The sequence below is a fragment of the Dendrobates tinctorius genome, unplaced genomic scaffold (assembly GCF_039654945.1).
Source record: "Dendrobates tinctorius isolate UK_male_01 unplaced genomic scaffold, ASM3965494v1 ptg000254l, whole genome shotgun sequence".
NCBI classification, from domain to species: Eukaryota; Metazoa; Chordata; class Amphibia; order Anura; family Dendrobatidae; genus Dendrobates; species Dendrobates tinctorius.
Window position 1 is genome coordinate 20,590,971 of NW_027361921.1, and position 22,927 is coordinate 20,613,897.

The following is a 22,927-nucleotide window of genomic DNA, read 5'->3' on the forward strand; positions in this document are numbered from 1 at the left end:
TTGTATGTAGTATGTATGTAGTATGTATGTAGTATGTATGTAGCATGTTGTATGTATGTTATATGTATGTAGTAAGTATGTAGTATGTATGTTGTATGAATGTAGTATATATGTAGTATGTATGTACGTTGTATGAATGTAGTGTATATGAAGTATGTATGTAGTATGTATGTTGTAGGAATGTTGTATATATGTAGTATGTATGTTGTTTTTTTTTTTTTACATTCAACACATTAGCCGGATGATGGGACTACTACTACTACTATTATGTATGTAGTATGTAGTGTGCATGTATGTTGTATGAATGTAGTATATATGTAGTATGTATGTATGTTGTATGAATGTAGCATATATGTAGTATGTATGTAGTATGAATTGTATGTATGTTGTATATATGTAGTATGTATGTTGTATGAATGTAGTATATATGTAGTATGTATGCATTATGTAGTATGTATTTATGCTGTATGAATGTAGTATATATGTAGTATGTATGTAGTATGTATGTATGTATGTATGTTGTATGAATGTAGTATATATGAAGTATGTAGTATGTAGTATGTATGCATGTTGTATGAATGTTGTATGTATGTAGTATGTATGTTTTTTTACATTCAACACATTAGCCGGATGATGGGACTACTACTGTCCCATCATTGGCTAATGTGTCAATCACTGTCATTGTAGCAGGCATAGCCCGATGGGACTTGTAGTCCCATCGGACGATGCCTGCACACACACACAACCCCCGGCAGGACCGCACAGACCCCCGGCAGGCCCGCACAGACCCCTGCCAGCCCGCACAGACCCCCGGCAGGCCCGCACAGACCCCCGGCAGCCCGCACAGACCCCCGGCAGGCCCGTACAGACCCTCGGCAGCCCTCACAGACCCCCGGCAGGCCCGCACAGACCCCCGGAAGCCTGCACAGACCACCGGCAGGCCTGCACAGACCCCCGGCAGCCCGCACAGATCCCTGGCAGGCCTGTACAGACCCCGGCAGGCCCGTACAGACCCCGGCAGGCCCGCACAGACCCCAGGCAGGCCCGCACAGACAGCACATCATGATGACATCATTTCTGCAGCCAATCACAGCCTTGCCATTAGTTAACATGACTAACACAACTGGCTCATTGCATTATGGGAACTTCCGATTCCGGTATTCGATATTGTAAAAATATCGGAACTCCGATACAGCGAATATCGGCCGATACCCGATATTTGCAGTATCGGAATGCTCAACACTAGTTATGTGGCAATAATTATGCCTTGCTCCAATGATAGTTTTAAATGGGCAATGTACCCAAGTGATGTATATTATACCTGACTATATATATGCCATACCGTTTTGTTAAAGGAGGTCTCCTTACCCAATATTGCACAGGTCATCTGTGGGTATTTTTTATCTTTGTCTACATTTTTTGTGGTCTGTGGTTGATTCTGTCACAAGGGTGATGTTTGTTTGTGGATTTTTTTAGTCCTTCGAATAAAAGTTATATTTTATCCATTTGCTTTATTCATCCTAAATTGGTGGATGAAAAGTCCTGCTATCTATATTCAGAACACACAAACTCCTTGCAGATGTTGTCCTTGGTGGGATTTGAACCCAGGACCCCAGCGCTGCAAGGCTGCAGTGCTATCCACTGAGCCACAGCGTATCTATTTTTATTTTTGAAATTTACCAGTAGCTGCTGCATTTCCCACCCTCGGCTTATACTCAAGTCAATAAGTTTTCCCATTTTTTGTGGCAAAATTAGGGGGCCTCGGCTTATACTCGGGTCGGCTTATACTCAAGTATATACAGTAATTTTCCTGCCTTTTTTTTAACCCTGTCCAAACTTTTTCAGATGTGTTGCTGACATTAATAAAAGAATACATTTTTTAAGTGAAGTAAAACAATGTCTAATATCTATCTTTTAATATGTGTTCTACAGTATATGTTGATGCAAATAAAATATGGCTATAATTGATTTCCACAATATTGCATTCTTGATTCATTATATTTTTAGATAGCAAATCAAACTTTTGGAAAAGGGGTTGTACATTTAAATGTATACACATTTATGAAACAACCCTAGAAACTTAATTCCAAAATAGTTGGGACACTGTGTAAAATGTAAAACAAAAAAGAATGCTTTGGAAACCTGTTACAATGGATAACAAAATAGTACTAATGAAAACAAAGTACTAATGAAAAAAAAGCTGGACAGTCCATTTTCAACAAAATCACAAGACTGTACAAAACAGCATTTGAGAAAGGCATAGTTTCTCAGAAGCAAAGATGGTCAGAAATTCACCAATCTCTGAAACTACTGTGTTTAAAATGTGTGGAACAATATCAGAAAAATGTTGAACATTAAATTACAAACACTTTGAATTTCCCACTATCTATGGTAAACAATTTTATGAAAAGATTCACAAATTCTGGAGAATCCATGTACAAGTTGTGTGAAAAAGTGTCTACCCACTTCCAGATTTCCTATTCTTTTGCATGTTTGTCTTAAGGTACTGTCACACTAAGCGTTATCGCTAGCAATATCGCTATAACTTGTGGCGTTATAGCGATATTGCTAGCGATATCGCTATGTCTGATACTTACCTACAACCCGCTCCCCCGCTGGTTATCGCTGATCGCGCGAGAACAGGCTGGACCGTTTCTTGTCGTCAGCTTCCTGCGGCGCTCCCTGCTGTGACGACGAGCGACGCGTGGAGCCGGGCAGGAGGACGTAAGGATTGCCTAGTGTGACAGGTAAGTAGCGACCCCCGTCCCCAGCGATGTCGCTAGTGAGATCTGACTGTGTGGCAGCTCACTAACGACCACTTAGCGATGTACCAGCGATCCTGACCGCGTCATATCGCTGGTTGGGATCGCTGGTACATCGCTAAGTGTGACAGTACCTTTACTTAAATGTTTCAGATCACCAAACAAGCTGATATATTAGACAAAGATAGCACAAGTAAACACAAAATGCAGTTGTTAAATGAAGGTCTTTAATAAAAATCCAAACCATACAGGGACCTATGTGAAAGTGGCTGCCCCCCCTTAAAACATAAATTAACTGTGGTTTATCACAATTTTGAGAATCTGAGTTCAAATACCCTAGCCACACCTAGGCCTGATTACCATCACATCTGTTTTCAATCAATAAATCACTTAAAGAGGACCTGCATGACAAAGTGATGTATACCAAGGGATCCTAAAAAGCTAGACATAATGCCATGATGCAAAGAAATTGTGGCACAAATGAGAAGCAAAGTATTTGAGATCGATCAGTCTGGAAAGGGTTATAAAGCCATTTCTAAAACTTTGGGACTCCAGCAAACCACAGTGAAAGCCATTATCCATAAATGGTGAAAACATGGAACAGTGGTGAACGTTCTCAGTAGTGACAGGTTGACCAAATTACCCCAAGAATGCAGCAATGATTCACCCAAGAGGTCACAAAAGACTACACAACAACATCCAAAGAACTGCAGGCCTCACTTGCCTCCGTTAATGTCAGTGCTCATGGCTCCACCATAAGAAAGTGACTTGCCAAAAATGGCATGTATGGCAGAGTTCCAAGATAAAAATCATTGGTTAGCCAAAAGAGAAAAAAGACTCTTCTTAGTTTTGCCAGAAAACATCTTGATGATCCCCAAGACTTTTGGGAGAATACTCTGTGGATTGACGAGACAAAATTTGAATGTTTTGGAAGGTATATGTCCCTTTAGATCTGGCGTATAAGTAACCCTAGCATTTCAGAATAGGAACATCACACCAACAGTAAGTTATGGTGGTAGCAGTGTGATTGTTTGGGGCTGTTTTGCTGCTTCAGGGCCTGGAATACTTGCTGTGGTAAATGGAACTATTAGTTCTGTTGTCTACAAAAAAACCCTGAAGGAGAACGTCCGACCATCTGTTGTGACCTCAAGCTGAAGCTCATTTAGGTTTTGCAGCAGGACAATTGTCCAAAATACATCAAGTCCATGTCTGAATGACTTAAGAAAAAAAATAAAGACTTTGATGTGGCCTAGTCAAAGTCCTGACCTTTATCCGATTGAGATGCTGTTGCAGAACCTTGAAAAGGCTGTTCATGCTCTGAAACCCTCCAATGTAGCTGAATTACAATAATTGTGCGAAGATGAGTGGACGAAAATTCCTTCAGAGGATTGTAAAAGACTCATTGCCATTTATTGCAAATGCGTGATTACAGTTGTTGCTGATAAGGGTATCCAAACCCGTTATTAGGTTTAGGGGGCAATCACTTTTTCACACAGAGCACAGTAGATTTGGCTTTTTTCCCTTAATAATAAAGACCTTCTTTTAAAAATTGTCTAATATTTTAATTTGTTTGGTGATATGAAAAATGTAAGTATGACAAACATGCAAAAGAATAGGAAATCAGTAAGGGGGCAAACAATTTTTCACACAACTGTATATAAGGAACAAGGCCGACAATCAAAATTGGATGTGATCTATGGGCTATAAGGCGACCCTGAAAAATAAACAGTCATAATTCAGTGTCTGAACAAAGTTTTCACTTTTCAGTACACAAATGAAAGTTAAAGCTATATTAGGCAAAGAAGCCTTACAGGTGCTTCTCACAAAATTAGAATATCATCAAAAAGTTAATTAATTTCAGTTCTTCAATACAAAAAGTGAAACTCATATATTATATAGAGTCATTACAGACAGAATGATCTATTTCAAGCATTTATTTCTGTTAATGTTGATGATTATGGCTTACAGCCAATGAAAACCCAAAAGTCATGATCTCAGTAAATTAGAATAATCAACAAAAAACACCTGCCAAGGCTTCATAAGCATTTATAAAAAGGTCCATTAGTCTGTTTCAGTGGGCTGCACAATCATGGGGAAGACTGCTGACTTGACAGATGTCCAGAAGGCAACCAATAGCACACTCCACAAGGAAGGTACTCCACAAAAAGTCATTGCTAAAGAAGCTGGCTGTTCACAGAGTGCTGTATCCAAGCATCTTAATGGAAAGTTGAATGGAAAGAAATAGTGTGGTAGAAAAAGGTGCCCAAGCAACAGGGATAACTTTAGCCTTGAAAGGATTGTTAAGACAAGGCCATTCTAAAATTTGGGGGAGATTCACAAGGAGTGGACTGCTGCTGGAATCATTGCTTCAAGATCTGCCACACACAGATGTATCCAGGACATGGGCTACAAGTGTCGCATTCTCACGCCAAGCCACTCATGACCAGTGTTATGGATTTTTGATTGATATAGATATACATCTCTGTGTGTGCTGCGGCCTGTCCTAATTAGACAGAGTCTCATTGAGCGCTCAAGGAAGGAAAGACACCAAGCCTAGTTAGCAGCAATCCTTTCCAGCAGAACTCTGGAAGTTTATTGAATATACTTGGTTTTATCAGTTCGTACAAAGGAGTGGCTACTTATTAACATAAAGACTGAACTTCTTATCTAATTGGTCAGTTTAAATACATGAACATATATGGGTGTCCTACCTGAGGTGACTTAGACATCATATGATCTACTGTCCCTTGTCTTACAATGTCAGCAAGACTCCAATATTGGCTTGGACCATCTGGCCTAACTTCCTCTTCTGTATGTCTGGGGCAAATGTCACAAGACAATGCTATCATGAGATAACGTCAGCTCCCCAGACTGGCTGATGGGGGGTAGCAGGTCATTTCCAATAACTGGTTACAAAGTTCAAGCTGTGAATATGTATCTGTGTGCATATGAGTATATAAGAGTATATAGCATATAGTCTATAGCAGGCATGTGAGATCTAGATGAAATACATATACATATATATTTCCATAACACCAGTAGATGCCAGAAGCGTAGTAATTTGGCCAAGGAGAAAAAGAACTGGACCGTTGCTCAGTGGTCCAAGGTGTTGTTTTCAGATGAAAGTAAATTTTGCATTTTATTTGGAATTCAAGATCCCAGAATCTGGAGGAAGAGTGGAGAGACACACAATCCAAGCAGCTTGAGGTCTAATGTGAAGGTTCCACAATCAGTGATTGTTTGTGGAGCCATGTAATCTGCTGGTGTAGGTCCACTGTGTTTTATCAAGACTAAAGTCAGTGCAGACATCTACCAGGAAATTTTAGAGTACTTCATGCTTCCCTCTGCTGACAAGCTTTTAGGAGATGGAAATTTAATTCTCCACTAGCACTTGGCACCTGTTCACTCTGGCAAAAGTACCAATATCTGGTTTAAAAACAGCAGTATCACTGTGCTTGTTTGGCCAGCAAACTCGCCTGACCTCAACCCCATAGAAAATGTATGGGGTATTGTCAAGAGGAAGATGAGAGACACCAGACCAAACAATGCAGATGAGTTGAAGGCTGCTATCAAAGCAACCTGCGCTCCCATAACACCTCAGCAGTGCCACACGCTGATTGTCTCCATGTAACGCCGCATTGATGCAGCAATTGATGCAAAAGGAACCCCGACCAAGTATTGAGTGCATTTACTGATCATACATTTCAGTAGGTCAACATTTCGGTTTTTAAAATCATTTTTCAAGCTGGTATTATAAAGTATTCTAATATACTAAGATAAGGGATTTGGGGTTTTCATTGGCTGTAAGCCATAATCATCATTAACAGAAATAAACACTTGAAATAGATCACTCTGTTGTAATGACCCTATATAATATATGAGTTTCACTTTTTGCATTGAAGAACTTAAATAAATTAACTTTTTGATTATATTCTAATTTTGTGAGAATCACCTGTATATCATCATAATATAGAAATGCTGCCAAAGCTGGACTTAAGCAAAAATGGAAAAATGTTCTATGGACAGATGACTTCAAATTTGAAATTCTTCATGGAAATCACAGACGTTGTGTACTGTGGACTTAAGCTATAAGCAGACATATTCATAGCCTGCATCTCTGAGGGCTTAAAGTTGAATTGGCTCCTATGGTATGAGAGTCTTGCACATCTTGAATGGGTCTATCACTGTTGAGCATTATATTGAGATTTTACAGCATACATATGTTTCCATCCGAAAAATGTTTATTTATATGTCAAAAAGATGATGTTAAGTCACATGCTGCATCCATCACAACAGCAAGGCTTCACAGAAGAAGAGTTCAGATGATCAACTGGACAGCCTGATTTGTGTATATACTGTTCAGTGTGACACATCTCTAAATCATAAAATTCATACCCATTGAATGTATGTAACCTTTTTATTATTCTACTTATTTAATCCATGTCCTATGATATTGTGTCTGTTTTTCTTAGGAAATTGGCAAAATCCACGCTGGTTCTCATTCTGGTTTTTGGCGTCCATTACATTGTATTTGTGTGTTTACCGCACACATTTACTGGTTTAGCCTGGGAAATTCGAATGCATTTTGAACTGTTCTTCAACTCATTTCAGGTACATAAGCTACTAATATTTGTCTCAATTTTATTTATCAATTGTTGTGATTAGAGATGAGTGGATGAAGCCATGAAGGAGTTTGAGTTGAATTTCATGGTTTCACATGAATTTGAACATCTTAAAATTCAGTTTGCAGTTTGCAAAAATGAAAAATAAAAACTTGCACAGCATCTTTTCCCACACTGCTGAAGAATCTGAGAGCAGGCTAATTTCAAGCATTGCCACGCAGACATCCCCATAATCCCCTGCCGCTAAGACATCTTACAGATTATCATACCTAAAATAGAGGGATCATTACCTGGGGCATCACAGTTCAGAGATTACCACTGGAGTATAGTTGTATGGCATAGTCATTTTTCATCTTCAGAGTCACTGAGTCTTCATTATTGTAGAGTGTATGATCTTATGGTTAGTGGATCAGCCCCAGGGCTCTGGGGTTTACTCGGTACCGGGCCGGTGTCTTAAAGAGGAAGTGTTGCGGTGGTAGTGACCTGTTCCATGGCCCTGAGTGTCCATGTAAAATAAGAGGATTGATGCTGAATAAAGCTTATGTGTTGATAAGTTCGTGATGCCACCTGTGGTATCTCGTCAGAAGAGGACCAGCGTTGCAGTGCATTTCCTCTGGGACAGATGGTGGGATGTAGCAGAAGTGTAATAGCTCTCCACAGGCAGAGCTGTAGTCCCAGGGCAGCTGTAGTAGATGTTGAAGTAGATGGTGTAGTGTTTAGGCAAAGGGATGTAGCAGTGCTGAAAGGTTGACACAGGAAGAAGGCAGAGACAGAGTTGAATGCAGTTCCAAAGCTTTACTCACATTTCTGGCATACACAGGTGCCCGCTTCAGTGTGGTGTCCTCCAGGTGAGTGGCTTAGCCAACTCCCAGGTAATAGGAGTACACCTTTCCAGCACTCCCTTCTGTATGTGCCTTTACTGGACGTCTCCTTACTAGTGCTAATCTGAAGTACTTGCAGTTATGAATTACACTCAAATTCCTCTTTCTTGTTGTTACTTAGAACTCCACTCACATGACAGGCAGCTGTAACCTACTTCGGGGACTTCTTACAATCATGTCCCGTTTCACACATGTTGCTACTGTGTCGTCGAGTCTTGGGTGGGAATAAAGTGGTCACAACTTCTATTCCTCCGGTTTCTGCTGTAGAACCATTAGCATTCCCAGCAGCTCCAGCTCACAGAAGGCTGCTGCTTACATGTCCTCTCACTGCTTCCCCCTGTGGGGAACTGATCCTGACTTCCTATCAGTCTTCCCCCTTCTCTAGTGCAAACTAAAATCCACCCACCTCCCAGCACCCTTCATGAACCAAGCAGGGGTCATAGAGGGTGCCCTGCTGTTCTAAGGTTTCCGTGCTGGATGCAGGTGTTGGAGTATGGTCAGGTATCCCCAGCTTACCTGGGTAGTGAGATACTTCACTGCAGGAGGAGGTGCAGAACCTCTGTGGTGACTGAACCCTCAGGGACGCTACATTAGCAGGGTCCTTTCTCTCTCTTGCTCTCTTTTCTATAGAGTGTAAACTCATATGGTTAATGGGGCTCTCTATCTCTTTCTCCTAAGGTGTGTAAGTTCTTATGGTCAGCATGGTCCTATCTCTTCCTCTCCTGTAGAGTGTAAGCTCTTATGATCAGCAGAATTCTCTCTCTACTGCAGAGTATAAGCTATTATGGTCAGTGAGGTTCTCACTCTCCTAATGTATGTAAGCTCTTATGGTCAGCATGGTTCTCTCTCTCTCCTGTAGAGTATAACCTCTTTTGGTCAGCAGAATGCTGTAGGGAGGTGGACCGGACCGTGGGTACCTACATGCTGTTTCCGAAACTAAAACGGCTGCATCCTCTGTTCCCGAGGGGCAGCTTCGAGGAGGCAGACCTTCCCCTGCAGCCTGAGGGAAGCTTGAGAGAGAGGGACCTTCCAGCTAACCCAGAGAGGCAGGGAAAGACAGGTAGAAATTGCGCGCAGCAGCCGGCATATAAAAAGGAAAAGCGCGCGAAGGACAGGAGTTTGGTGCTAATCCAAGGCAGCACGGAGGAGCGCAGTGAGTGGCACGCTCTGCTTCCTGCATAGAGTACCGGCGCTGCAATGGGCCACATAGAGAGACCCCCGTTGCCTGCAGAGCCGCGCACACACAGAGCAGAGCCATACATACAGAGTGGAGTCAAGCGTGTCCAGCAGCAATGCAAAGACGGGGACTGCTGCAGAGAGTGCAGAGCCTTGTATGCCTGAAAGGGAGTCCTAGATGTGTTGTGTTTTTCCTCTTTCTTGCTGTGTATGCATATGTAATATGTGTTATTGTAATGCTAAAGTAATGTAGGGACAGCATAGTTATGTAGTGATTAGGACACTAGAGGGCACTGTAAAGTTAGAATGTAAGTTGTTGCCCATAGATATAGGGAGATTAGATGCTAGATTGGATAGCAATAGTTAGCTGGTTTTAGCCAAAATAGAAATAGTTATTTAGCTGTACCAATGGGATAGTTGGTGGGAGGAGTTACCCAGAGGAGACAGAATTATTTTTGAAACTTAGTCAGACTGTGTGTGTGGAGCGATCAAAGCAGAACAAGAGTTACAGTTGGAGTGAGAGAACAGTCAAGAAGTAGGACAGTTGTGGTCTGAAGAAAGTTTGGCTTCTGGAGAGCACTCTTGGGGAGAGGCCAGTAAGAGAGTCTCGGGTTAGCATCTGAAGGACACTCTCTGGAACTGTCAGGGACCTAAGGTCCAATTGAGACAGCAAGCTGCAGTCTGATTCTTTGTTGAAGATGGGAAACATAGATGGGGAGCGTCCAGTGACTGCTAACAGGAGAATTCCACAGGCCTTGGGTTCGGAGAACGTGCAGGACAAGAAGTGGCAGGGCCAGACCAGCAACTGTGCACGAGATATCATGTTTATGTCTTATGAGAACGGATGGACTGTAACTATGTTGATTGAACTTGTTCCAATTAAAGCCTTATAGAGAACGTGCAAGACTTCTGAGGACATTTGTGTGTGTTCACAGTCCCATGGGACACTGTATCCTCACCAGGCTCTGGTCCCACAGGTGGGTGAAGAAATACACACATACCGCACCAATGCAAAAGAACACTCTAAAGTTGCAGCAGCGGAGCATCCGGGTGCTGAAGAGTTAAAGCCCCTCATCACAGCTGGCACCAGGGCCCCCGTTACATGTCCTGCAGACAAGAAAAGAGTTGGTCCGTCCAGGGTGCACCAGCATTCTGCAGGCCAGCATACGCCATTCCCCGTCACCAGCAGCGGGGACCAGAGGGGAGAGGAACATGCAGGGTGTGTCAATGACTGCCAGAAAGCAAGATGCGGAATGTACTGTGTCCGTGAGTACTATACACATGCCCCTTAAGAGTGACAAGAGTGACCGGGGACAGGACAGACACTTGCACCCTGACTGAGCGTGTAAACACCCGCCGGGCCACGTTGGGCTCGTGCAAGATCGTGACCTGTGCTACCATCAGCCACTATGGGCTCACTTGACTGAGACTGTGATAAGAGTTGTGCAAGAGTCATATCGGACTTAGACAGTACCGTGGCCCATAATCTTGTGAGCATCTACAATATATGGACTAGGGGCAGTGGAAGGTATCGGAGACCGACCACTGTTCTGTTACCAGAAGAAGGGGTATTGTTTGCTTGCTGGACCCCATTAATAAGTAAACCGCCAGTGCCATTGAGTTTGCAGCAGGAGCTGCGGTTTAAGGACTTTCTGACATTTGTGCTATTGTACCGCCATTATTTTGAACCATTTTTCTTCTCCTTAAGAATATCCTTTGATTTAATGTACTGTTTGTCTCCCCTATATAGCCCTTTGTCTCCCTAAATCCTTTTCCATTCATGCTGTTTAACCCTTTCCCTTCCTGCATGGAGTAGTCCCCTGGAAATAAACCTGTTAACCTTTGTTCTGCCTGTGTACCGTCACTGCATCCCGCATTCCTGCTTACTACCTTACACTTGGCATAGTTGGCAGGATGCAGTCTACAGGCGCAGGGATGGCAGACCAAGCTGTTGGGGGAGCTCAAAGGGCCAGTATACTACTGGGCACAATTTTGAGTAATCTCCCCAAGTTTACAGGGAGCAACGTTTTGTTATCAAACTGGACTGAGCAGGTCAGGGGAATGAATAGAATGTACCCCATGACTCCTGTGTTAGCAGCGGAGGTTGCCCTGCTCTAGATGGAGAGGCCAGGGATTCCTTCATGCTACTACCTCCCCATTAGCGAAACACCTTTACCTTTAACAAAGTACTGCAAATACTTGAAGAGACACATGGAGACCCTATGGACCTAGGGGAATTATGCACGCACTTATTTAGGCATATTCAAAGAGAGGGGGAGACTGTGACTCAGTACATGAACGTGCTACAGGAGTTACACACTGCAATTCTTAAGAAAGACGGCATAGGACCCCCTGACATAGTGCTGCAATACCAGTTGGTAACAGGTCTGAGAGATGTGCTGCTTGGGCGGGCGTTGCGTGAATGCCTGCGAGCTAACCTGTGCATGACTTTTGCAGAAATTGGAGCAGAGGTGCTCATAGGCGAGCAGGAGCAGGGGGTTGCAGCCTTGATAGGGATGGTCCGGTGTTGCATAGTACCCAGCCCAAACGAGCAAGAGCCAACGTGAACCTGCGAATTATGGCAGGGAATACAGAAGGTATGGGAAAAAGTTGAAAAGCTGGAGGAGGCTCTTATGGCTGTCTTGGAGTCCTGGGCCATACCCCAAGGTGACTCACAGCAAAACCTAAATGAAGTTAGGGGAGAGGTGTGAAGCATCAGATGTAAGCCAGTAGTTGTTCCTAGAATTTCTCCCAGTTCATGGAGTGAAGGCAGACGCCAGTAAGATATGCTTCCCGCCGAGGTCGATGATCCAGACCAAAGTGCCCACTAGACAGACGCAGATGAGGGTGTTGGACGTGTGGAAGAATGGGACAACTGTCTAGAAGTTGCCCTACCCAAGACATACAACGGGGAATGTTCGCTCATCCCTCCAAAGGGTCTGTCAATAGGAGAGAATGTCGTCCCTGGGAGAAATGTTACGGTGAAAAGAGAAAAACCACACCCAGAACCAGACAAAGCCACAACGAAGGACGCCGAGTAGAGATGGAGAAGGTGTCGGCTGTCCACAGTGAGATATCTGCATTGGTCAGGCGGGTGGAGGCGAGTCTGGTGGAGCTCCAACTTGGATCCGAAGGTTCTGTCTGTGAGACTCAGCCCGAAGAAGAGAAAGGGCCAAATGTCCCTGAAACACCCACTCCCACGTTTCCCGTTTGTGAAGGAAAAGAACCGCTGGCTTCGCTCTCTGAAGTGGAAAGTTCGCCGACTGACAGCCCCGGAGATCTTGACCGGTTGGAAGTGATGAAGCAGCAGGGTGAGGCAGAAAATGTGGCTGAAAAGCAATGGGAAGTGATGCCCGCAGTACCCAGCGCAAATGAAGTAGGGACTGACCTACATGGTCTTAATTCAACAGATTACAGTTCTGAAGGGAAAGCGCCTGTCAAAGAGAAGGGGAGCGTTGGAAAAGAATTGCCCGTCCATATCCCCAAATTGAGGAGCCGGAGAAGGAAGTTCCTAAGGTTTCCGCTGATGATAAAGAAAAGGACAAATCATCTGCTCAAATGTCTGCTGGCAGCAAACCTAAAAAGAAGATGGAGAAGATGAATGCAGCTGAAAAGCCCAATGTCACAAAGCAGTTTGTCCAAAGAATTTTCTCCTGCAGTCGTCGAAGATGAGGATGGAGAATCTCTCGAGCTGTCATATGTTGACCCAGAAGAGGAACAGGCCTGAGAGATTGCTGGTTCATGGGACCTGGAGGATTCCTTACCACTGAACCTGAAGTTTGGAGAGACCCTATCAATGAGCTATACTTTCAAAATGTGACATGGGAAAGGCAGGAGCAGATGCAGAAATTGTGGACATCTGTCGGCCCTCAGAAGAGCATAATGGAATATAAAGAGTCCTCACTCGTGGAATGGCGAGTTAAAAGAGAGGGGGTGGAATGTAGGGAGGTGGACCGAACCGCGGGTACCGGCATGCCGGATCCAAAACTAAAAGGGCTGCATCTTCTTTTCCTGGGGGGCAGCTTTTAAAAGGCAGACCTTCCCCTTCAGCCTGAGGGAAGCCTGAGAGAGACGGACCTTCCTTCTAACCCAAAGAGGCAGGGAGAGACAGGTAGAAAGCACGCGCAGCAGCTGGCATATAAAAAGGAAAAGCGTGCGAAGGACAGGAGTTTGGAGCTAATCCAAGGCCGTATGGAGGAGTGCAGTGAGCGGCGCAATCTGTTTCCTCTGTGCCTTGCATGGAGTACCGACGCTAGGACAGGCCACATAGAGAGGGCCCCCATTGCCTGCAGAGCCGTGCACAGAGACCAGAGCCGTACATACAGAGTGGAGCCAAGCATGTCCAGCAGCAATCCTGAGACAGGGACTGCTGCAGAGAGAGTGCAGAGCCTGCAGACAGGGATAGAAGTGCTCCGTCCGGGGAGCACCAGCATTGTGCAGGCCAGCATCTGCCATTCCCCGTCACCAGCAGCGGGGACTAGGGGGGAGAGGAACATGCAGGGTGTGTTGGTGACTACCAAAAAGCAAAATGCAAAACATACTGTGTCCGTGATTACTACCAGGGACAGGACAGACACTTGCACCCCGACTGGGCTAGTAAACACCTGCCGAGCCACATTGGCCTTGTACAAGACCGTGACCTGTGCTACCATCAGCCACTGTGGGCTCACTTGACTGAGACTGTGAGGAGAGTTGTGCAAGTGTCACATCGGGCTTAGACAGTACCGTGGCCCGTAACCTTGTGGGCATCTACAATATATGGACTAGGCACCGTGGAAGGTACCGGAGACCTAACACTGTTACCAGAAGAAGGGGTATTGTTTGCTTGCTGGACCCCGTTAATAAGGACACAGCGTCGGCCGTTGTCGGCACCATTGAGTTCGTAGCAGGAGCTGCAGTTTAAGGACTTCCTGAAATCTGTGCTATTGGACCGCGTTTATTTTTATCCATTGTTCTTCACTTGAAGATTATCCTTTGATTTAATGTACTATTTGTCTCCCCTGTTGCCAGAAGTGAGCGTGAGAAGCTCAGTTTCATCAATATGATCTGATCTTTTTTCTTTGTGGTCATGCGCATTGTACCAAGCAGGATGCCGGTATTGGCGCGCATGTGTTTGTATAGAATGCGGTGAGCCATGAAAATGATTTATAATATACAGCTGTGTGTAAATTGCTAATTAATACTTGATTTTCTACTGTATAGTCCTGTTTACATGTATGTCACTGCACTGCACTTTAATACACTTGTGTCCATATAGACTATCTATGCACTTTATGTATGTCACTTGCATATGAGTTGTGATACTCTTTTATATACTGTATAATTAACCCCTTCACCCCCAAGGGTGGTTTGCACGTTCATGACCCGGCCAATTTTTGCAATTCTGACCACTGTCCCTTTATGAGGTAATAACTCTGAAACGCTTCCATGGATCCCGGTGATTCTGACACTGTTTTCTTGTGACATATTGTACTTCATGTTAGTGGTAAAATTTCATTCAAATAACTTGCGTTTATTTGTGAAAAAAATGGAAATTTGGCGAAAATTTTGAAAATTTTGCAATTTTCCAACTTTGAATTTTTATGTCCTTAAATCACAGAGATACGGCACACAAAAATCTTGATAAGTAACATTTCCCACATGTTTACTTTACATCAGCACAATTTTGGAACCAAAATTTTTTTTTGTTAGGAAGTTATAAGGGTTAAAAATTGACCAGCGATTTCTCATTTTTGCAATACCATTTCATTTTTACAGACCACATCACATTTGAAGCCACTTTGAGGGGTCTATATGATAGAAAATCCCCAAAAGTGACACCATTCTAAAAACTGCACCCCTTAAGGTGCTCAAAACCACATTAAAGAAGCTTATTAACCCTTTAGGTGCGTCACAGTAATTTTTTGAATATTTAAAAAAAATGAACATCTAACTTTTTTTCACAAAAAAAAACTTCAGGTTCAATTTTTTTTATTTTACCAAGGGTAACAGGAGAAATTGGACTGCAAAAGTTATTGTGCAATTTGTCCTGAGTATGCTGATACCTGATATGTGGGGGGGAACCACTGTTTCGGCGCATGACAGAGCTCAGAAGGGACGGAGCGCCGTTTGACTTTTTCAATGCAAAATTGGCTGGAATTCAGATCGGACGCCATGTCAAGTTTGGAGAGCCCCTGATGTACCTTAACAGTGGAAACCCCCCACAAGTGACCCCACTTTGGAAACTAGACCCCCCAAGGAACTTATCTAGATATGTGGTGAGAACTTTGAACTCACAAGGGCTTCACAGAAGTTTATAACGTACAGCGGTACAATTAAAAAATCATATTTTTTCCAAAAAAATGATCTTTTCACCCCCAATTTTTATTTTCCCAAGGGTAACAGGACCGTAAAAGTTATTGTGCAATTTGTCCTGAGTATGCTGATACCCCACATGTGGGGGTAAACCACTATTTGGGCGCATGGCAGAGCTCGGAAGGGAAGCAGCGCCATTTGACGTTTTTGGCTGGAATTGAGATCGGACACCATGTCGCGATTGGAAAACCCCTGATGTACCAAAACAGTGGAAACCCCCCACAAATGACCCCATTTTGGAAACTTGATCCACCAAGGAACTTATCTAGATGTGTGGTGAGAACTTTGAACCCCCAAGGGCTTCACAGAAGTTTATAACATACAGCCATACAATTAAAAAATCATATTTTTTCCAAAAAAATGATCTTTTCACTCCCAAATTTTATTTTCACAAGGGTAACAGGACCCTAAAAGTTATTGTGCAATTTGTCCTGAGTACGCTGATACCCCACATGTGGGGGTAAACCACTATTTGGGCATATGGCAGAGCTCGGAAGGGAAGCAGCGCCATTTGCCGGTTTTGGCTGGAATTGAGATCTGACACCATGTCGCGTTTGCAAAGCCCCTGATGTACCAAAACAGTGGAAACCCCGTCAAATGACACCATTTTGGAAACTAGACCCCCCAAGGAACTTATCTAGTTGTGTGGTGAACACTTTGACCCCTCCAGTGCTTCACAGAAGTTTATAACGCCCGGGCGTGAAAATAAAAAAATCGTATTTTTTCCACAAGCATGATCAATTAGTCCCCAATTTTTTTCCCAAGGGTAACAGGAGAAACTGAACCCCAAAAGTTGTTGTCCAATTTGTCCTGAGTACGCTGACACCCCAAATGTGGGAGAAAACTACTGTATGGGCACACGTCGGCGCTCAGAAGGGAAGGAGTGACGTTTTGGAATGCAGACTTTGATGGAATGCTCTGCGGGTGTCATGTACCTAAACAGTGGAAACCCCCCACAAATGACCCCATTTTGGAAACTAGGCCCCCTAAAGAACTTATCTAGATGTGTGGTGAGCACTTTGAACCCCCAAGGGCTTCACAGAAGTTTATAATGCCCGGGCATGAAAATAAAAAAATTGTATTTTTTCCACAAACATGATCAATTAGTCCCCAATTTTTTTATTTTCCCAAGGGTAACAGGAGAAATTGGACCCCAACAGTTGTTGACCAATTTGTCCTGAGTACACTGATACCCCATATGTGGGAGAAAACTATTGTATGGGCACACGTCGGGGCTCGGAAGGGAAGTAGTGACGTTTTGGAATGTAGACTTTGATGGAATGGTCTGCGGGTGTCAAGTGCATTTGGAGAGCCCCTGATGTACCTAAACTATTGAAACTCCCCACAAGTGACCCCATTTTGGAAACTAGACCCCCCACGGAACTTATCTAGATGTGTGGTGAGCACTTTGAACCCCCAAGTGCTTCACAGAAGTTTATAACGCCCAGGGCGTGAAAATAAAAAAGTCATTTTTGTCATGATCTCAGTGCGGGTTTGACTCGCACACGTGGGGTTAATGTTTGGAACCAGTGCTGATGACTGGCATTTCTGGGGTTAAAGGTTGTGATCCTGATGCAGGCTTACCTGCACACCTGGGGCTATGATTGTGGCCTCTCCCTGGTTCTGGGGAGGCTTCTTATAGCTTCAGGACGCTCCCATCCCTGTCAGTTATACTCTTGCCCTTGGCATTGTGTGGTGACCCCTGAGTGTGTTAGTGCTGTGTTCTGGTTACTTGATTCTCTGTGTATGACTCGGTCTGTTCCCTGGATATCGCTTTGGATTCTGCCTGGTACCTCCTATGTCTGTTTGGTTTTGATCTCTGCTTGGCCCTGATTATCCGCTCTTTCTCATCCCTGGTACTGTACTGTGATCCTGTGTATGACCTTTGGCTTTGTCTGACCTCCCGTCTGTTTGTCCCTCCTGTACTCCGTTTGCCCATACTGTTGTGACCTCCGTTTTGCCTGACTCTGAGTTGTACTGTCATATCTGAAAGCAGGATGCTAAGCCACGCCCCCTTGCAGTCACATGACCATAGGTCCCGTGCAAGCTTGTTCATTTTCAGTGTCCGCAGGTCCCGTGCCTCTTTACTTTCCAGCGCTGACTGGACCCTAACACTATTAGCTTGTAGCACGCATTGACACCTCTGCTGCCCTGCTCCCCAGGTAACTCTTAGCACTGCTTCTGTACTCAGGACACGCACACTGGCTCTATGAGCAAGTGTAGTGCGGTGTCTCTGACAATTTTTTATCACAAAAATTATATTTTTGCCCCCAATTTTTTATTTTACTAAGGGTAACAGGAGAAATTGGACCCCAAAAGTTGTTTTTCAATTTGTCCTGAGTAGGCTGATACCCCATATGTGGGGGTAAAACACTGTTTGGGCGCATAGCGGAGCTTGGAAGGGAAGGAGCACCATTTGACTTTTTCAACTCAGAATTGGCTGGAATTGAGATCAGACGCCATGTTGCATTTGGAGAGCAGCTGATGTGCCCAAACAGTCGAAACCCCCAATTCTAACTCCAACCCTAACGCCAACACACCCCTAACCCTAATCTCAGCCCTAGCCCTAACCCTAGCCCTAACCCTAGCCCTAACCATAGCCCTAACCCTAACCCTAGCCCTGGCCCTAACCCTAGCCCTAACCCCAATGGGAAAATGGAAACAAATACATTTTCTATTAATTTTATTATTTTTCCCTTACTAAGGGGGTCATAACGGGGGGTTTGATTTACTATTTATGGCGGTTTTTATATTTGGCAGCTGTCATACACTAAAAGAAGCTTTTTATTGTAAAAATAGTTTTTGCATCACCACATATTGAGAGCTATAATTTTTACTTATTTTGACCCACCGAGTCATGTGTGGTCTTATTTTTTGCGGGACGAGTTGACGTTTTTATTGGTACCATTTTCGGGCATGTGACATTTTTTGATCGCTTTTTATTCCGATTTTTGGGATGCAGAATTTCATGAATTTCTTTTGGGGGTGTGTGTTTACACCGTTCCACGTGAGGTAAAATTGATAAAGCGGTTTTATTCTTCGGGTCAGTACGGTTACAGTGATACCTCATTTAGGTCGGTTTTTATGTTTTGTCAGTTTTATGCAATGAAAACTATTTTATATAAAAAAATAATTATTTTTGGATCACTTTATTCTGTGAGCTAAAACTTTTTTATTTTTTCGCTGATCATGCTGTATGGCAGCTCGTTTTTTTGCGGGACAAGATGACGTTTTCAGCGGTACCATGGATATTTATATGCGTCTTTTTGATCGTGCGTTATTGCACTTTTTGTTTGGCAGTATGATAATAAATCATTATTTTTTGCTTCGTTTTTTATTTTTATTTTTTAAGGGGTTCGCTAAAGGGGTTAACTAACGGGAAAATTTTATAGGGCAGGTCATTTCGGACGCGGCGATACCTAATATGTGTACTTTTATTGTTTTTTTATTATTATTTCCAAAAAAATGATTTATTGGGGGAATATTTTTTTTTTTTCTAATTTATTTGGCGATTTTTTTTAAATTATTTTAACACTTTTTTTTTTAACTTTATTACATAGTCCCAGGTGGGACATCACTGTACTGTGACAGATCGCTGATCTGTCACATCACAGGCACTGCTGCAGACTTCCTCATGCTGCGCTTTGCAGGCACTGAGGAAGCCGGCTCCCTGCAGGTCCCCGAAGGCCCCCGTCGCCATCTTGAATTCGAGCTGCACATTATGCTGCTGTGGGGGGCTCAGGGAAGCACGGAGGGAGCCCCCTCCCTGCCGATGCTTCCCTTTAACCCCCGGTACACCGCGATCATGTTTGATCGCAGTGTGCAAGGGGTTAACGTGTCGGGGGCGGTCCGTGACCGCCCCTGACACATTGTGCCGGGTGTCAGCTGTGATAATTAGCTGACACCCGGCCACGATCAGCGGCGCTCACCACGTGGGCACCGCTTATCGCTGAGACGTACTATCCCGTCCATAGGCATAGGGGCCCGGGTCCCATGGACGGGATAGTACGTCTGATGTCAGGAAGGGGTTAATATTAAGCAGCTTCAATTATTGTATGCCATAAATATCCTGTTTGTACACTCATGTATTGCTTTAGAAAGGTCCACACCTATGGTGGGGGAAATAAGTATTTCATCCCTTGCTGAATTTGTGAGTTTGCCCACTGACAAAGACATGAACAGTCTATAATTTTAAGGGTAGGTTAATTTTAAAATTAACATCCAGAAAATCACATTGTATAAATTATATAAATTTGCATTTTGTAGTGAGAACTAAGTATTTGATCCCTCTGGCAAACAAGACTTAACACTTGGTGGCAAAACCCTTGTCAGCAAGCACAGCAGTTAGACGTTTTTTGTGGTTGATGTTCAGGTTTGTGCACATGTCACGAGGAATTTTTGTCCACTCTTCTTTGAAGATCATCTCTAAATCATTAAGATTTTGAGGATGTCGCTTGGCAACTCAGAGCTTCAACTCCCTCCATAAGTTTTCTATGGGATTAAGGTCTGGAGACTGGCTAGGCCACTCCATGACCTTAATGTGCTTCTTTTTGAACCACTCCTTTGTTGCCTTGGCAGCATGTTTTGGGTCATTGTCTTGCTGGAAGACCCAGCCACGACTCATTTTTAATGTACTGGCGCAGGGAAGGAGGTTATCACTCAGGATTTTATGGTACACGGCTCCATTCATTCCCCCATTGATGGGGTGAAGTAGTCCTGTGCCCTTAGCAGAGAAACACCCCCAAAATATAATGTTTTCACCTCCATGCTTGACAGTGGGGACTGTGTCCTTTGGGTCATAGGCAGCATCTCTCTTCCTCCAAAAACGGCGATTTGAGTTAATGCCAAAGAGCTCAATTTTTGTCTCAATTGACCACATCACCTTCTACCAATCACTCAAAGAATCACCCAGGTGTTCATTGGCAAAGTTCAGATGGGCTGGCATTTATACCTTCTTGAGCAGAGGGACCTTGCGGGCACTGCAGGATTTTAAACCTTTACAGCGTAATGTGTTACCAATGTTTTTCTTGATGACTGTGGTCCCAGCTGCCTTGAGATCATTAGAAAGTTCCCCCTGTGTAGTTTTAGGCTGATCTCTCACCTTCCTCATCATCAAGGATACCCCACGAAGTGAAATTTTGCCATTGTCTCCTCAAGAAAAGTCCAGTCCACCCTGTCAAAGGCTTTTTCAGCGTCCATGCCCAAGAGTACTAGTGGTGATTTCCGAGTTTTTGCGTACTGCATTAGGTGCAGAATTTTATAGGTGTTATCCCTCCCCTCTCTCCCTCTAACAACTCAAGATTGTTTTTTGGAACTAATTAGGGGTAGTAGGTCCGCAACTCTGTTGGCAAGCATTCTCGCATACAATTTTAGGTCCGTATTGAGCAATGATATTGGTCTATAACTACCGCACTGCTCCGGATCTTTGCCTTCTTTATATATAAGAGAGATCATTGCCTCCAGCAACTGTCACAGAACTTTTTCGCCTTTCATTTTCAGCATTGAACTTCACATGTTGAGAAGATGTGGTAGTAGGATTGAGGGAAAGGATTTATAATTATAGGCCAGGAGCCTGTGTGGCCCAGGAGCCTTCCCTTTTGGACACCCTGACAGGGCGGCCTGGAGATCCTCGAGGGAGAATGGTTTAGCAAGATGTTGTTGTTGGAGATCAGACAGTTCCAGCAGAGCCAGCAGGAGCAACGGCAGCAGATGCAGCTTCTGGCAACCGCCATCCAGGAGGGCAGGATGAGCGCCCCAACCCCTGGTTTGGCTGATGCCACCCATGTCGGGAAGGCGGTAAGACACGCATTACAGAAAATGACCCCTGAAGATGATGTTGAGGCCTTCCTGATGGTATTTGAGAGGGTGGCTGAGAGGGAAAAACTTCAGCCAGAGCAGTGGGCAGAGGTACTTGCCCCATTCCTGACGGGGGAATCCCAGAAGGCATACTATGACTTGACTGTACAAGACGCCAAGGAGTGTCCCAAACCTAAAGCAGAGATTCTCGCACGTTTGGGGGTGACAATGACTATCAGGGCACAGGGAGTTCACCGCTGGGCCTATCACCGGGACAAACCGCCGCACTCCCAAATGTTCGACCTGTTGCACCTGGTCCAGAAATGGCTGCAGCCAGAGTCGTCTTCCCCTGCACAGATGGTAGAGCAAGTGGTGATGCATCAGTTTGTGCTTTCCCTGCCAAGACCCCTACAGATTTGGGTTGCCCAGGGTGATCCCCAGAATGCCAATGAACTGGTCAGACTGGTCGAGAGATACCAGGGTATGGAAGGCTCCTTGGGGAAGCAGCCCATTCTGTATTGGGGGTTCCAGCAGGGGGTGGAGTCCTTAAAAGGGGTGGGGTGTCCAAGGTCAAAGGGGCGGGGGAGGTGGTGCCCAAGGTCCCCACGGGTGATCTGATTTGCTGGAAGTGTCATGGGTCAGGACATATAGCTGCCCGTTGTCCCCAGACCACCAAGCAGATGGACTGCAGCATGGAACGCCATAGTTCATACTATGCATATCCAGCTTGCAGTATGAACTCGCCACCTAATGAGGGGCCACAAGCGTGTCCCGTGAAGGTGAATGGTCGCGCAGTAATGGCGCTGTTATACTCCGGAAGCTTGGTGACTAGAGTTGAGTGAAATAGGTCGAAAAAATTCAAAAGTCGCCGACTTTCGCCAAAGTCGGTTTCATGAAACGAAACCCGACCTTAGCTTGAGGTCGGCCACGAGGTCGGCGACTTTAGCGCCAAAGTCGCATTTCAAAAGATGCTTTAGCACCCTTTTTCAGCCAAACAGGAAGAACGGACACTGTGGGCAACGTGATGACGTAGGCAGCAGTCACCACCATCTTGGAGAAGGGCATGCAAGTGATTGGCTTGCTTTGTGGGGCGTCACAGGGTGTATAAAAGGGCGTGCATGCCGACCGCCATGTTACTCATGCTGATCTCAGAATAGGGAGAGCTGCTGCTGCTGCTGATTCTGTAGGGAGAGCGTTAGGAAGGCAAAAAGAAAAGAAAACTGCTTCTACTGATAGCGCTTTTCACTGTAGTTACTGTGCAGTGAAAGGTGAAGATTTTTGCTTTTGTGGAGCAGCGCTGGTGGTGATTAGCCTGCCTTTTAAGGCTAGCTGCATT

The 22,927-nt window shown here is 44.4% G+C and overlaps 1 protein-coding gene across 2 annotated transcripts in view; it reads left to right on the forward strand.

Moving 5' to 3' along the window:
* PTH2R (parathyroid hormone 2 receptor) overlaps positions 1 to 22,927 on the forward strand; it is a 2,104,896-nt gene that overhangs the window by 1,551,519 nt on the left and 530,450 nt on the right. For both annotated transcript variants that reach the window (XM_073558211.1, XM_073558212.1), the window contains one exon: positions 7,235 to 7,373. In XM_073558211.1, coding sequence (XP_073414312.1) covers positions 7,235 to 7,373 — 139 coding nt within the window. The remainder of the gene's footprint in view (positions 1 to 7,234; positions 7,374 to 22,927) is intronic.